The following is a 13,558-nucleotide window of genomic DNA, read 5'->3' as shown; positions in this document are numbered from 1 at the left end:
ATGTTTGAATGGACCGCCACTCCCAAACAGGAAGGGGCCCACGCAGACCCTCAGACCAGGTCTCTGAGGGATAACGGAACTATAGTGGGAATTGGCAACCTGTGCACAATGAGTTCAAGGAAGAATTTCAAAATGAGCACAGTCATAGCTCCCTGTCTCTGCTCAAGTACTCGTGTTTGCACTCATGTTGTGGGGACATTATCCATCTGTGGGATTCTGAGCCTGCTTCTCTCAGGATAGCGCCGAATTTACAAACTTCACTTTAGTGAGAGTTCACAGTATTCCAAGGACTGCAGAAGCCACACAGCTCCCCTGGAGGAGGACAAAGGAAAAGTAGGGGAAGGGAAGGGCTCACAAAAAGTGCTGACCACTGACTTCCTGTGACCACTGCCCCATCAGTGCCACTCCCTTGCAGGACCAACCTTGCCCTGCCTCTCCTATGTCCCTGCCTACCCCCATGTCACATCCAAACTCCTGGTTGGACAAAGACTAAGTGCATTGTGCCTTTTGGTGAGTGCAATGGAATAGCTTTGAACCAGGATCCTCAGATGTTAGCCTCCTGAGAAGTTAGGATTGCACTTGTGAGCCACTAGTACCTGGCTCACATATCTGATTCCTTCTCTCTCTCTTTGCTTGTCTCTCTGTGTCTGTGACCATGTCTGTGTCTGAGTCTGTGTCTTTGTCTGCCTGTCTCTGTCTCTGTCTCTGCAGAGCACACATGTAGCATCATGCTTAGACTAATAAGTTTCACTCAATTTATCCAAATACTTCAAATATACCAGTATGAAACCACACCAATAACTAACTCTTATATCTCAGCAGGTTCTGCTTTAGCTGGTCACCTTAGTAAAGTCTTTGGCTCCCTGGGTGTGTACTTATCTCTGTATTCCATAGTTCTAACTCCTAATTTCACAGCTTAATATTTCATACTGTTTCACAGTACACGTACACTCAATATATTCCCTATTTAACAATGCACTATGCCATTATTCCATAAGTCTCACTCACTACACTTTCTGTCTCTCTGTCTCTTTTTTTTAAAATTGTGAAAATACTGGACAGAGGGGTTACAATTACATGAACAAGGTAATGAGTACATTTCTTATCAAGCATTGTTGCCTCCTCCTTTGTTTCCCCTTCCCATCCCTTCCCATCTCCCCCCTCCCTCCTGCCCCCTGTGTCTCTTTCTCTCTTTCTCTGTCTCTCCCTGTGAATCTCCCTATATGTCTTTCTGTGTGTCTGTCTCTCTCTTTCTCTCTCTTGCTCAGTTCTTCTGTGTCTGTCTCTCTGCCTCTCTGTGACTCTCTCTGTGTGTCTGTGTGTCTGTGTGTCTGTGTGTCTGTGTGTCTGTGTGTGTGTCTGTCTTTTTCTCTCTCCTGGCCCTGCCTCCTCATCTTTCTCCAGATCACTAGATATATGTAAGTTTTCATCAACCTCCTCAAACATACAGAATGCTTCTAAGAACTGTTCATTCCGTGTTTTTTAGCATGGTTATTGTAGGTGTCATGTCTCTGAATGATGGTGGAGGAAGTGGAAGGACCCATCGGGACCTTCAGCCTTGCAGTGGTGCACCACAGCCAGAGAATTAAGAAGAAACACTGTGATTTTCAGTCAGAATAACTCAACTTGATCCTGGACCTTAAACTCTCAGCACCCTAGTCCAGGTGCTATTTGGATTGAGAATGAAGGTCAGAGAGAGCTACTGAATCTGAGTAGCCAAATATCCTTATTCCAGTCTCCAGACGAGTGTCTTGATTTACCAACACTGCAGCATCACATTCTCCCCTTGCCCACCCATTTGGCTGGCATCAAACCAGGATCTTGAACCCATTTTGTACAGGAATTCAACCAGGAGAAATAGAGAAGCCACATCCTGAGAGGTCCAATTGAGAGTCTCATTAGAAAGCTGGCAACTGCAGCTGGACTCCAGTCTCAAAGACCTGAAGCCCAAGCCGGGCACTTGTGGCTCACATCTGTAATCTTAGCAACTCAGGAGGCTGAGATCTGAGGATTGTGGTTCAAAGCCAGCCAGGGCAGGAAAATGCACTGCACAATGCACCTAAATTGGATAAGGCACCACTTTGCTTAACGCTGACTTCTGCTACTGTTGATTCCTGTTTGCTTGTAGCTGTAAGATTAGGGAAAAGGGAACTTACAAACTCTCAGGTGAGGGGTATATGAACCTGACTTGTTTGGGAGGCTATTACACTTGAGTACGCTGAAGTATCCCAACTTCCCTGGCTGGTGGGACTCGAACCTATGATTGGCGAAAGGAGTCACCAACAGTCAATTGGGCTTGGAATTGTTTATTAGCCAGGGCAGGTGAAGACATTGAAGACCAGCAATAAAGTCAAATAGCTCAGGGTATTTTAAGGCAAGCCATGGGGGAAGGGAGGGCCTACTTGCAGGTGGCCAGGGTAGTTTTGTGATAGGCAAAGAAGTAAGTTAAAGAAGCAGAGCTAGCAGTTAGGATTACAAAATGGTGATTATCATTCCAGTCATTCAAATCACAAGGCAATAAGTCACAAGACAAAGTCCTCATCCCAATCTTCCCATCAAAGATGCCAGTTAATGAAATAGCAATTACAACCTCACTAAGCAGAACAACAAAAATAGCAAAAATCGCATTCCAAATGTCTTACTTATCACACCCCAAAATCAAACCACTTTCTAGGTTTTCTGGCTCTTTCTGAGTCTCACTGTTATTTACCAAATTCTAGTAACCTGGTGTTTAACTCACAATTTACTTCAAGCCTTTTATCTTTGGAAGTTTTCTTTTTAATGACTAGCCTGGAGATTTTTTTCTGTATAGGCAGATCCTGCCTTTCAAGTTTGGCCTTATTCTTGATCATAAGTAATTGTTCCTCTTTCTAATTTCATATTTTATATTCTATTTGAGGGGATCATCACACCTAACACTCGAGTGTGGTCAGCAGTCGGCTAGTGAAGACTTTCCATTGGCTATATATTTTGTCTGAGTGATGACTCCTGGGAATTCCCCATTTCAGTTCAGAGAATCTTTAGATAAGTCATATTAGTAGAAATGACCCTTCCAGGAATGGTCCTAAGAAAGAAAGCCTGTGGTGCCAGGCTGTAGGTACTCAACAGTATTATGCACCAGCTTGAAGAATCAAAACTGATTTCCAATGGCACTACTTCTTCTGGGAAGTCAGGCTGGGCTGCAGCTCCTGGCCCCTTACTGAATCCTAGCAGCATTCTAAGTACTTCATACACTCCCAGTTACTGACCTGGCTCCCAGATCACCACAAGCCCAGAGAACCCTGTCTTCTCTTTTCAGTTTTGCAACTACCAAGTTCCCTTAAATGTGTTTCAAGTGTGTAAATGACTGCCCTTGAGGTCAGAAACTATGGTAGCCACAAATTGAGGGCTGGATGAATAGGAGAATGAGTCCTTAAGAAAGGCTACAGAGACAAATAGGTATAAAGGGACCAGCCATTCCTAAATAGGAAAGGGTCCATGCAGATGCTGAGACCACAACTCCAAGACATGAGCGAACTTGAAAGTAGACTCAGGAATCTATGAGCAATGAGATCAAGGAGGAATTTCAAAATGAGCACAGTCATAGCTCCCTGTCTCTGCTCAAGTGCTCACCTTTTTCCCATGGAAGGTGGGGGGCATATCCATCTGTGAGATCCTGAGTCTGCTTTTCTGCAGACTACCCATGAACTTCTCCATTACAACCTTCACCTCAGTGATAGCTCCTAGTATCTCAAGGGCTGCAGAAGCCACACAGCACCTCTGGAAGAAGGCAAAGGCAAAGTAGGAGAAGGGAAGTCTCACACCCACAGTGCTGACTACTGACTTCCTGTGACCACTGCCCCATCAGTGACAACATTCTCTTGCAGGAATAACCTTGCCCAGCCTCTAAATGTCCCTGCCTACTCCATGTCAGGTCCAAACTCCTGGCTGGGCAAGGTCTAGTTGAACTGTACCTGTTGTTCAGTTGCAGTGTGCTGTCTGGAGGGCCAGAAAAGGTCTTGTGAGGCAGCCATGCTACTCCACCAACTTCCTGCTTGTCTGACTGCAGTGGTCTGTGGATTCCTGCTTCTCCCACTCCAGATTCAGGGTGAGACTCCTGCAGGGAGTTGGGGTGGGGGTTGGAGAGTACAAGGACTAGGCTGAGATCTGCCACATTGTGTAGAGCAGAGTTTGAGCTTGGAGAAGGGAGGGGGGGGGGCGGTGGACATCACAAATGATAGTGTGGGAAAATTGTGCTCTTTAAGCATCCATAAAAGCCCACGGTGGAGATCATCGAACTCAGAGAGGGTCATTGATGCCTGAGGACACAGAGGAGTGAGCCCCAAATCGAAGAGTCTGAGGTGCACTGAAATGTGTCAGGCAGAGTCAGGGATTCTGGACATTGCCGTCCTCTGTGTGTAGGTATACCTGTGGCTATAACTGCTACTGAATCTGCTAATGTCATTCCCACATTCCTTTGTTTATGGATGGGTCTCCTTTATCTCCAGAGAAGCATCTTGGCATGGTTCAATATGCCCTGGCAAAAGTTTCTAGTTCTTGAAGAGCTCAGAAACACAACATGAAGTTGAATTGAGATGTCACTGGGTTTCATTCAAATCTGGGCAAAAGCTTGTTGGCTCCTTGGGTAAAGGGTATGTACCCTGTGCCTATCACAAAGTCCCCAGGCCCTTATCAGGAGCTCATGCCACCAGAGAATTATATCCAGAAATATATGTGCAACCTTTGATCCCCCTCACCACAGAGCGTGTTAGGGTAGGTCCTGATGAACTCCCCTACTCTCTCTTATTTAATCTACCCTAAGCAGTTCCCCTCCCCTTACCCATGGCCCACTCCTACCAGATTCCCTCCCTTACCTGCTCTTGATCAGGTTCTGGGTATTGATTGTGAAATAGTGAGTCCAAGACCACAACTGTTACTATCATGAGGAGCTGGTTGAGCAAACCATGTATCTAGAAGGCCCAGGGTTTTAAATCTCTTAATTTAAGGGTCATTTTGTGACTCTGTATGGCTCAACTTCCTCAGAAACTTTCATGACGGGCTTCAATCACATCTATGTAGCTGGTCTCTAACAGGAACCTAAGAGCAATTTTTATCCTTTACTGTAACAGCTATGAGTATGAGTGGTTGGTGGCCACACTGAGGTTCAGAGTTCCCATGTAGCCAAAACCTCTTGTGTAGACAACATGGAGATCATTGGTATGTCTGTGGACTTGCAACAATGTTGGGAAATTGCTGTCTGTGGTGTCTATTTGTGGTTGCTATCTTGATTCGGCCATAGCAGGTGACATGAACCTGGCTGATTCACAACTAGCTCTGAGCCATTGCTTAGGAGCAGGAGAGTTAATTTTCTCATAGGAACAGGTGAAATTTGTGAATTACTGCAACCTGAAGTTAGTAATGGGGGAGAGAAGATTCCATTAGAAGTGGAATTGGTACTGATTAAAATATAGCCAGAAATTGTGGTCTTTACTGGATGTCTAAAACACATAAAGGAGCAGGAGTTTTGGGACTACCAAACATGAGCACAAACAAAACTGTTCTCTGTCTTAAGTTAGAAGAAACAAACCCAATGTAATCGGCATCCACTTAAACAATTATCATTGTACAAGCCAGTTGGATGTGGACTATGGGTTGGTATCCAATGGACTGCCCTATTCTTAAAACCCAACAAAAGCCAGCCAAGGTTTTCATAATCTGCTCAGAGATGTGTTCCTCTCTTCTTAGGGCCCTTATCTCTTCTTAGCATTTTAGCTACCTCCACTGTGAGTTCCATGAGGATTGGAAAGGTTCAGTCCAATCCTTAGCTTTCTCATGGTGCCTTTATAAAAATGTTGGGTAACTAGAAATGATGCTTATTCTCCCATCACTTAAGACATAAGCTGGAAGCTGGTAGGGCTTAATGATGAAATCAAGTCCCAAAGAACCTCAGGGAGCCTGCCTGGTAGGAAGGTCTGGGTCAGGTCAGTGAAAACAGTGGTGTTGGAGCACAGTCATGCAGGCAGAATGTATGTGAAGCCATTGAACCTGCAGGTCAGAGGACCTTGCCAGACTAAACTGTGGGTGGCATAGAGCCAACAGGAGCCACAATGTGAGTGGCAGCTGATGGGGGCCAAACTAATTCTGATGTGCATCTCTACCCACAGGCCAGGAGCCAGCCAGCCCCATCAGAACCACACAATATGGGCAGGTGCAGGGCAGCCTCGTCCATGTGAATGACACCAATGTGGGAGTCCACACCTTCCTGGGCATTCCCTTTGCCAAGCCACCTGTAGGCTCATTGCGATTTGCCCCTCCAGAGCCCCCTGAACCATGGAGTGGTGTGAGGAATGCCACCTCCTACCCAGCCATGTAAGTTCTCATGGGGTGAGGATCTCTGTGGTGGGAGGGGCACCCTGAACCAGGCTGAGTATTTCTCCCATGTAAATCAATCCACACTCCATTTCCTTCTGCACTGGAGAATGTTTCCTGTCCATGTTTACATTGAATTTGTTGAGATTCAGTGCCAGGCTCCGGACTCTGCCTTTACATATGAACAGTGCTAGCACTAGATGTCAAAGCACAAACATATATTTGTGCTATGGCTTGGATAATGCCAATAGTTATCGGCCACCAGAGGAGGAGTCTCTGAGAAAGGATCACGTTGGCTATAGGTACCTGACAAAGGTCCTGGTCCAGCAGCAGATGCTACAGATCCCTGAGGAAGGCAGCAATGGGGGCTCCTGGGAGAAGCCAAGCTCCATACCCACTGTGCCTACTCAAAGGGCCTGGTGGCACTGGTTAAGGAAATGTGTAAGTGCTTTCAAGTGGACATATGGTTGAAGGAATGTATTTCCCTGGGGTCTGGATTTGGATTTCAGCAATGTCCCACGACTCTAGGGGTAACTGAGCTTCATGCATTCATACTATACTGGTATGGTGGCAGCAACCCTGGCTGGTCTTTAATTGGCACAGAGAGAAAGTATAAATGTCAATACTTGCAGCCAATGCTTCTAGAAAACTCTATGAGTCAAGATGTACAAGACTTAGGAGGAGAGATACCCAATGCCCACAACAATGTGAAGGCTTTCTGAAAATCAAAGCTACAGCCTAGCTTGAGATGGAGAGCTTCATGAATCCCAAGTAATGTGGTCTGTGTCTTGTTTGGGAGAAACACGAGAGAAGATTCTGTATAAACAGGGCACCAGTGCGGCAGATAGTTACAGTGACTGGAAACAAATCTAGCCTCAAGATCAGATTTTTTGCCATGAGATAAACCCTGGAATAATTATCTACTCTTCAAAACAGGTGTCTGCAAGTTGCTTTTAATATAAATATACCTTCCATCTCAATGTCTGAAGACTGCCTTTATCTTAACATCTATTCACCTGCTGGTGCCCAGGAGGGCTCTAACCTGCCTGTAAGTGTCAGGACTTGGCTGTACTTTGTGGGAGGACATTTTTTTTCTGTAAGACTCTTAGTACTGGAAGGAACAGCTCTGAGCCAGTGTGGAACCTAATGAGAAGTTTCATTATCAGGTTCCAAACACCACGTGCCAGGAAGGGTGACTCACCAATAGTAGGGGATGGAGAGTCCTAACTGTTCCCAGATGTTAGAGACGTGGGCTCTCTAATGAAACAAGATCTCACTCTACCAACATGAGCCCAGAAGTCTCAGTGAGAAACTCAAGTGCTATACTTTGAGATCACTCAAATTGTGGCTTGACTATTGTGCCAATGCTATTATGTAATCCTTTTGACTCATTTTAAGGTGAGACATTCAGAGGAATGCACCTTTTCTTTCCATTTTAGATAGGCAGCAGAGTAAAAACACCAATATTCTAGTCTTGGAGCCCTTAATTCAGACTTGGATTCCTAGAGTGGACCTCAAGGATACTGAATGAACTTGGGGCCCTCACCCAGGGCCAAGTTCAGGAGGTCTTGAAGGAATTCTTTGATGTTGGCAACTGCCCACTGCCAGAGCCATGGGCAGTGTTAGGGCAACCAGAGTTAGGATAGAAGCTGAATGGGAATCAGTGACAGTTGTCTCACTTTCTCAGGTGATGGTGTGGATCCATGGTGGTGCATTTGTTATGGGCATGGCTTCCTGGAATGATGGATCCATGCTGGCAGCCATTGAGAATGTGGTGGTGGTCACTATCCAGTACCGTCTGGGAGTCCTGGGCTTCTTCAGGTGAGTGTGGGATTAAAATGGGCAATGAGGACCAAGAAGAGCCAGGACAGTCCTGTGATCCTAGTCTCTGTAACTTTTCAGCACTGGAGACCAGTATGCCACTGGAAACTGGGGCTACCTGGACCAAGTGGCCGCCCTACGCTGGGTCCAGCAGAATATCGCCTACTTTGGAGGCAATCCCAATGGTGTCACCATTTTTGGCGAGTCTGCAGGTGGCACAAGTGTGTCCTCACATGTCGTGTCCCCCATGTCCCAAGGACTGTTCCATGGTGCCATCATGGAAAGTGGGGTGGCTGTGGTGCCAGACCTCATCTCCAGCTCCTCTGAACCAGTCTCCTCAGTGAGTGCCCTCAGTTGCTCTGTGCCAAACTCCCTGTATTTCCCTTCACCCTTAGAGCTTCTGGTTCACTCTATTTAATTGGGACTATAAGGATCATGGATGTAATTTGGGACCTTCTTGAGAATTGGAGACTGCTCATGGGTAGAATCTATACATTTCATCCTCACAGAGTTTGAGTGTGGTCTGTGGGCAGCAAGGCTACACTCAGATTCTTCCATGTGGTCATAATCATGTAAGCAGACAGGATGAATCCTCCATTGAAGGTCCCTGAGCATCACGAAAGTGGGAATGATTTCACACCTATAGCAACCCAAACACTATACCTAAGAGATTTGGAGTAATTTGCATCAGTCTGAGTATGGACAAACCTCTCTTGCTACTTCAAAGAGTATGGCAGCCATTGCATGGTTACTTTCCAGATGGTGGCCAACCTGTCTGCCTGTGTGAAGATGAACTCAGAGGCCCTGGTGCGCTGCCTGCGGGCCAAGAGTGAAGAGGAAATGCTGGCTATTACCAAGGTCAGGCTGAATGGTGTGGTGAGGGTCCATCAGGGGAAACTGTCCACTGCTCCCTGAGGGAAAAAGGGAAAAAGGGTACGAATCACCCGGTTCTAATGTGAACCAATGACTGGTTAGTAGCCCTGGATACAAAACAAAAAGCAAGGGAGGCTAACTCAAGGGTTGGATGTCTTGGTTTCTGTGTGGGAGCGAATGCTGGGAAGAAATGGAATATGGTGAAAGTAACATGAGGACAATAAAAAATGTGTGGTATGTGATCTCAACTCCTTATCATTGATGCCTCCTCAGACCTTCAAGGTCATGCCTGGAGTGGTGGATGGGGTCTTCTTACCCAGGCATCCCAAAGAGCTGCTGGCCTCTGCTGACTTCCACCCTGTCCCTAGCATCATTGGTGTTAACAGTGATGAGTATGGCTATGGCATCCCCCAGGTGAGACTTCATTCTAACTTATTAGTTGTCTGGGGAGCTCATCTGTTATGTGTGTGAGTGGTAGGGGGTTTATGGTTGGACAGGGCATGATACCTTCATGATCACGCAATTCCAGCTCAAATTGTCTCCCCACCACTTAGATGTTGGGATTATTTGACATGATAATGGGAATAAATAGAAGCAACTTGCCATCTGTCATGCAGTACATGGTACAACGCATGGTAAGGACGTGGACACCTGCCCCTATGGATGGGAAATCCCAAGCTATTTATTCCCACAGTAACCTTCAGTAATAAAGGATGGGATATGTGATGGTGGTGGGGTTTCGCCAGAGTTTGGCTCTTTCCCCCTTATACTCGTGTCCCATCCAGTCCCATCTCCCCACCCAGAGGCTGCCTCCTTCCTCCCACTCTATTGCCTGCCTAACCTGACTCTCTCTGATCTTCTTGGCACAGAACTTGCCTGCTGAGTGTGCTCACCTGCTGATGGAAGAGTACATGGGGGACACAGAGGACTCCCAGACCCTCCAAGCTCAGTTCCAAGACATGATGGCGGACTTTACATTTGTGATGCCTGCACTGCATGTAGCACATTTTCAGCGTGAGTACATCTGTGGCTGAGATCTGCCTTTGCAGTGGGCAGCTCAGAACTGTGCATCTCAGAGAAAATGTATGATGTCCAAGTCCCCACTTTTGTGTCTCACAAGGCCCCAGTGCCAGGCACCTGCTGTCCCATAGGCCAGCAAATTCTCATGGCTATGGCCAGGCACAGGCATCACTGGCAATTTACAGAAAAGAAAACTTAGTCTGTTACTAGTCTAAGACCACACAGATAGGAAATCCAAGCCATGATTTAACCAAAGCTTTTCCCATTGATCATCAGGAAAATGGAAGTACCTTGAAATTCTTGGCCTCAAAGCTCATCCTAGAAGTCAGAGAATGGATCATTCACTGTGATGACCATCTTTGGGGTTTACAAAGCCTCTTCCTGCCTGAGGTTTCTCACTTCACAGTCCAGATTCCAGGCAGCTTCAACCTAGCTATTTTGTCACCAAAGATGAGGAAAGATGACTCCAGTTGAGAAGTCAGCATGTCATAATTTGTCTCCACCTCCAGGTTCTCACGCTCCTGTCTACTTCTACTTGTTCCAACATCGTAAGAACTTGACCTCGAACCCCAGGCCTCCATATGTGAGGGCCGACCATAGTGATGAGGTTGAATTTGTCTTTGGGTCTTCTTTGTATGGCAGCAGCCGTGAGTCTTCTTCATTTCCATAAACTAGAATGGGCCTGTAAGTGGGGTCTTCTCATGGTCTACCATGGAAGCTCAGAGAGAGGACACGAAGTGTCTGAAATCTTAGCATTCCAAAAGCTTCAGGTGTTTACAATCCATACCTTTTCCCAAACAGCCTGTGCTTCCAACACCTGTCCCCACTTGCTATAAGGTGTCAGACATGGGTACAGAGTAGATGATAGGACATGAAGATTGTCCATACATTATTCCCAAGGACTGGGGAAGAACTGTCCACTAGTCTAGGAATACACACTAGTCTTTTCAGCTAGAGGTAAGGAAGAAGAATGGAAGGTTGTGCAATGGGAATACCTGATCTTGGGTGGAAGAGAGGAAGAGAAGTTGGCTTGGTATGGAGGACCAGACTACAATTGAATGGAGGGTGGAGAGCAGGAGTAGGCACCCTGAAATGTTGTCCAAGATGCAGACTCCTGTTCTCCTTTGTGCAGCGGGCTTTTCTGAGGAAGAGGAGCTACTGAGCAGGAGGATGATGAAGTACTGGGCCAACTTTGCCCGGAATAGGTAAGAACATACACCTAACTCTGCCTCCCACCAGTGGAGTCCACCTACTGATCCCCTTGTGGCATCTTTATGTGCATCCATAATTCTTACTCAAATGACAGCTCTGCCTCAAACCCCAGGACTCACTCATACACAGTGAGTGCTTTATAGGTTCAAGTCACTCTCTCTTGCCCCAGAGAGCTGAAAGTTGTCTGCATTTTTGTAGAAACATCAGCACTAACTCTTTTGGGTGGTTGTGAGCCATATGCAACAGATACTATAGGGTGGTCTCAGTTTTCCTATAAAGTTCCAATAAATTTTCTCTCATTCCCTCCACTCCTGATCTTTTGGGCTGCAAAGCAGGACACTAATGAGGTGATTGGGTGCAGGTTCACAAGAACTCAGAATGACTTTTACCACCCCACTTCTCCTGGGGTGTGTTCACAGGAACCCCAACAGTGCGGATCTGCTCCACTGGCCCATGTTTGACCAGAACGAGCAATATCTACAGCTGGACATTCATCTTGCTGTGGGTCAGGCCTTGAAGACCTCCAGGCTGAAGTTCTGGACCAAGACCCTGCCCCAGAAGATCCAGAATCTCAATGGGGCCTCACATCTGAGTGTGACATATTCTTCACTGTTCTTTTTTCTCTTCTCTCTTCATTTATTTACTTTTTTCTGGTAATGAGGATTGATCCCAGGATATCATACTTTATCAGCAAGTGTTTTGCCACTGAGCTACATCCCAGTCTTTGATATTTTTAATAAAATTGTTTAGGACACTTTCAAATATAACTTTATGCAGACAACTACATTCATGCCCGTTGGATTTATTTAGGGTTTTTGAGTGTTTAATCAGAGGTAAAATTATAAGCTAGGCTGGATTTGAATCAAGATCCTCAGTTCTAAGCCTCCTGAGAAGCTAGGATTACATGTGTGAGCCACTGGAACCTGGGTTAGATCTCTAATGCTTTCTCTGAGTCTCTCTTTGGTTGTCTCTCTGTGTCTGTGTCTATATCTGTGATTGCCTCTCTGTTTCTGTCTGTCTCTTTGTTTCTCAATCATATTCTCTCTCTCTGTATATCCTGTCTCTGTCACCTTGTCTTTGTTGAGATCACTATTTTTATGTAAGTTTTCATCAACATCCTCACTCATACAGAATGCTTCTAAAACCCTCTCATTCCATAGTTTTACAATTAACATGGTTATTGTAGATGCCAGGGTTCTGAATGGTGGTGCAGGAAGTGAGAGTGCAGATGGGGACCTTGCAGTGGTGCAACACAGCCACACTAGTAAGAAGAAGCATTGTGAACTTCAGTGAAAATAAAAGAATTTGTTACTAAACCCTGAACTTCAACGATCTAGACTCTCAGCTCCCCTGACCATGTACTGTTTAGGTTAGGAAAATGAAGGTCAGAGAGAGCAATTGAGTCTGTGTAGCCAAAAGTCCTTATCTTGAGGTTCCAGACCAGTGTCTGGGCTTACACACACTCCAGCCTCACTTTCTCCCCTTGTCTAGCTGTATCCCATTTTGCTGATACCAGATCAGCATCTTGAACTAACGCCCCTGCTTCATTCATTCTCTTCTTCAGCTGTGCCCCAGTTTGCATAATATCTATTTGTCACTATTAGTTACTGTCTGATCAACCTCCAGCAGAATGCATGGGTTGAGCTATGTTCTGGTGGCCTGTACTAAATCTCAAGAGACTGATATCCAAAGACTGTAGTTTGAACCCAGTCTGTGTGGGAAAGTCCATGAGATTCTTCTCTCCTGTTAAGCAGCAAAAAATCTGGCAATGGAGCTTCAGCTTCAGTAGAGTGCAACACCAGCTTTGAGTAAAAAAGCTAAGGGATACCTCTCAGTCCTGATTTCAAGCTCTACTACCAGCACAAACACACCAAATCTCTCTCTCTGTCTGTCCCTCTCTCTCTCTCTCTCTCTCTGTCTCTCTCTGTCTCTCTCTCTCTCTCACACACATACACACACACAATCCAGGAGCATAAGCACTATATACTATATTAGTTACTTTCTTATCAGGTCCTACCGGAATACACTAACATTCCCATGAACCCACTACAAAAATTCTATCCTCTAATCAAGAGTGAATTATTGAACTTGAGCTAGATGCTCTGCAATAAACTTGTGCTCACGATGATTGGTGTCGTTGTCTATTCTCCAAACTGTGTGAGAGCCCAACAAGAACATCTGCCCAGGTCTGGGTAGAAGGGTCTGGGTCCATATCCTTGGCCACAGTTCCTTAGATTGGAGACCTTGAGTGCATATCAGACCTTCTGGCTGGAATGGTGGTCAG

The 13,558-nt window shown here is 45.9% G+C and overlaps 1 protein-coding gene across 1 annotated transcript; it reads left to right on the top strand.

Moving 5' to 3' along the window:
- The first annotated feature begins 4,011 nt into the window (after window positions 1-4,011).
- LOC122126070 (pyrethroid hydrolase Ces2e-like) lies at window positions 4,012-12,808 on the top strand. Its single transcript, XM_042700616.1, has 13 exons — window positions 4,012-4,087; window positions 6,144-6,348; window positions 7,285-7,396; window positions 8,036-8,169; window positions 8,251-8,509; window positions 8,929-9,027; window positions 9,316-9,456; window positions 9,597-9,677; window positions 9,912-10,056; window positions 10,572-10,709; window positions 11,195-11,267; window positions 11,694-11,868; window positions 12,791-12,808. The coding sequence occupies exons 1-13, from the start codon at window positions 4,012-4,014 to the stop codon at window positions 12,806-12,808; spliced, it is 1,656 nt and encodes a 551-aa protein (XP_042556550.1).
- The last annotated feature ends 750 nt before the right edge of the window (window positions 12,809-13,558 follow it).

The sequence above is a fragment of the Dipodomys spectabilis genome, unplaced genomic scaffold (assembly GCF_019054845.1).
Source record: "Dipodomys spectabilis isolate Male_0828 unplaced genomic scaffold, ASM1905484v1 ptg000273l, whole genome shotgun sequence".
NCBI classification, from domain to species: domain Eukaryota; kingdom Metazoa; phylum Chordata; class Mammalia; order Rodentia; family Heteromyidae; genus Dipodomys; species Dipodomys spectabilis.
Note: the sequence above shows the minus strand (reverse complement) of the source record. Positions and strands in the feature narration are given on the sequence as shown.

Coding starts and splice junctions, on each gene's coding strand:
- LOC122126070 (XM_042700616.1), top strand. CDS start 4,012: ATGCTACTCCACCAACTTCCTGCTTGTCTGACTGCAGTGGTCTGTGGA. Junction 4,088..6,143: donor TCTCCCACTCCAGATTCAGG/GTGAGACTCCTG, acceptor CTCTACCCACAG/GCCAGGAGCCAGCCAGCCCC. Junction 8,170..8,250: donor GGAGTCCTGGGCTTCTTCAG/GTGAGTGTGGGA, acceptor GTAACTTTTCAG/CACTGGAGACCAGTATGCCA.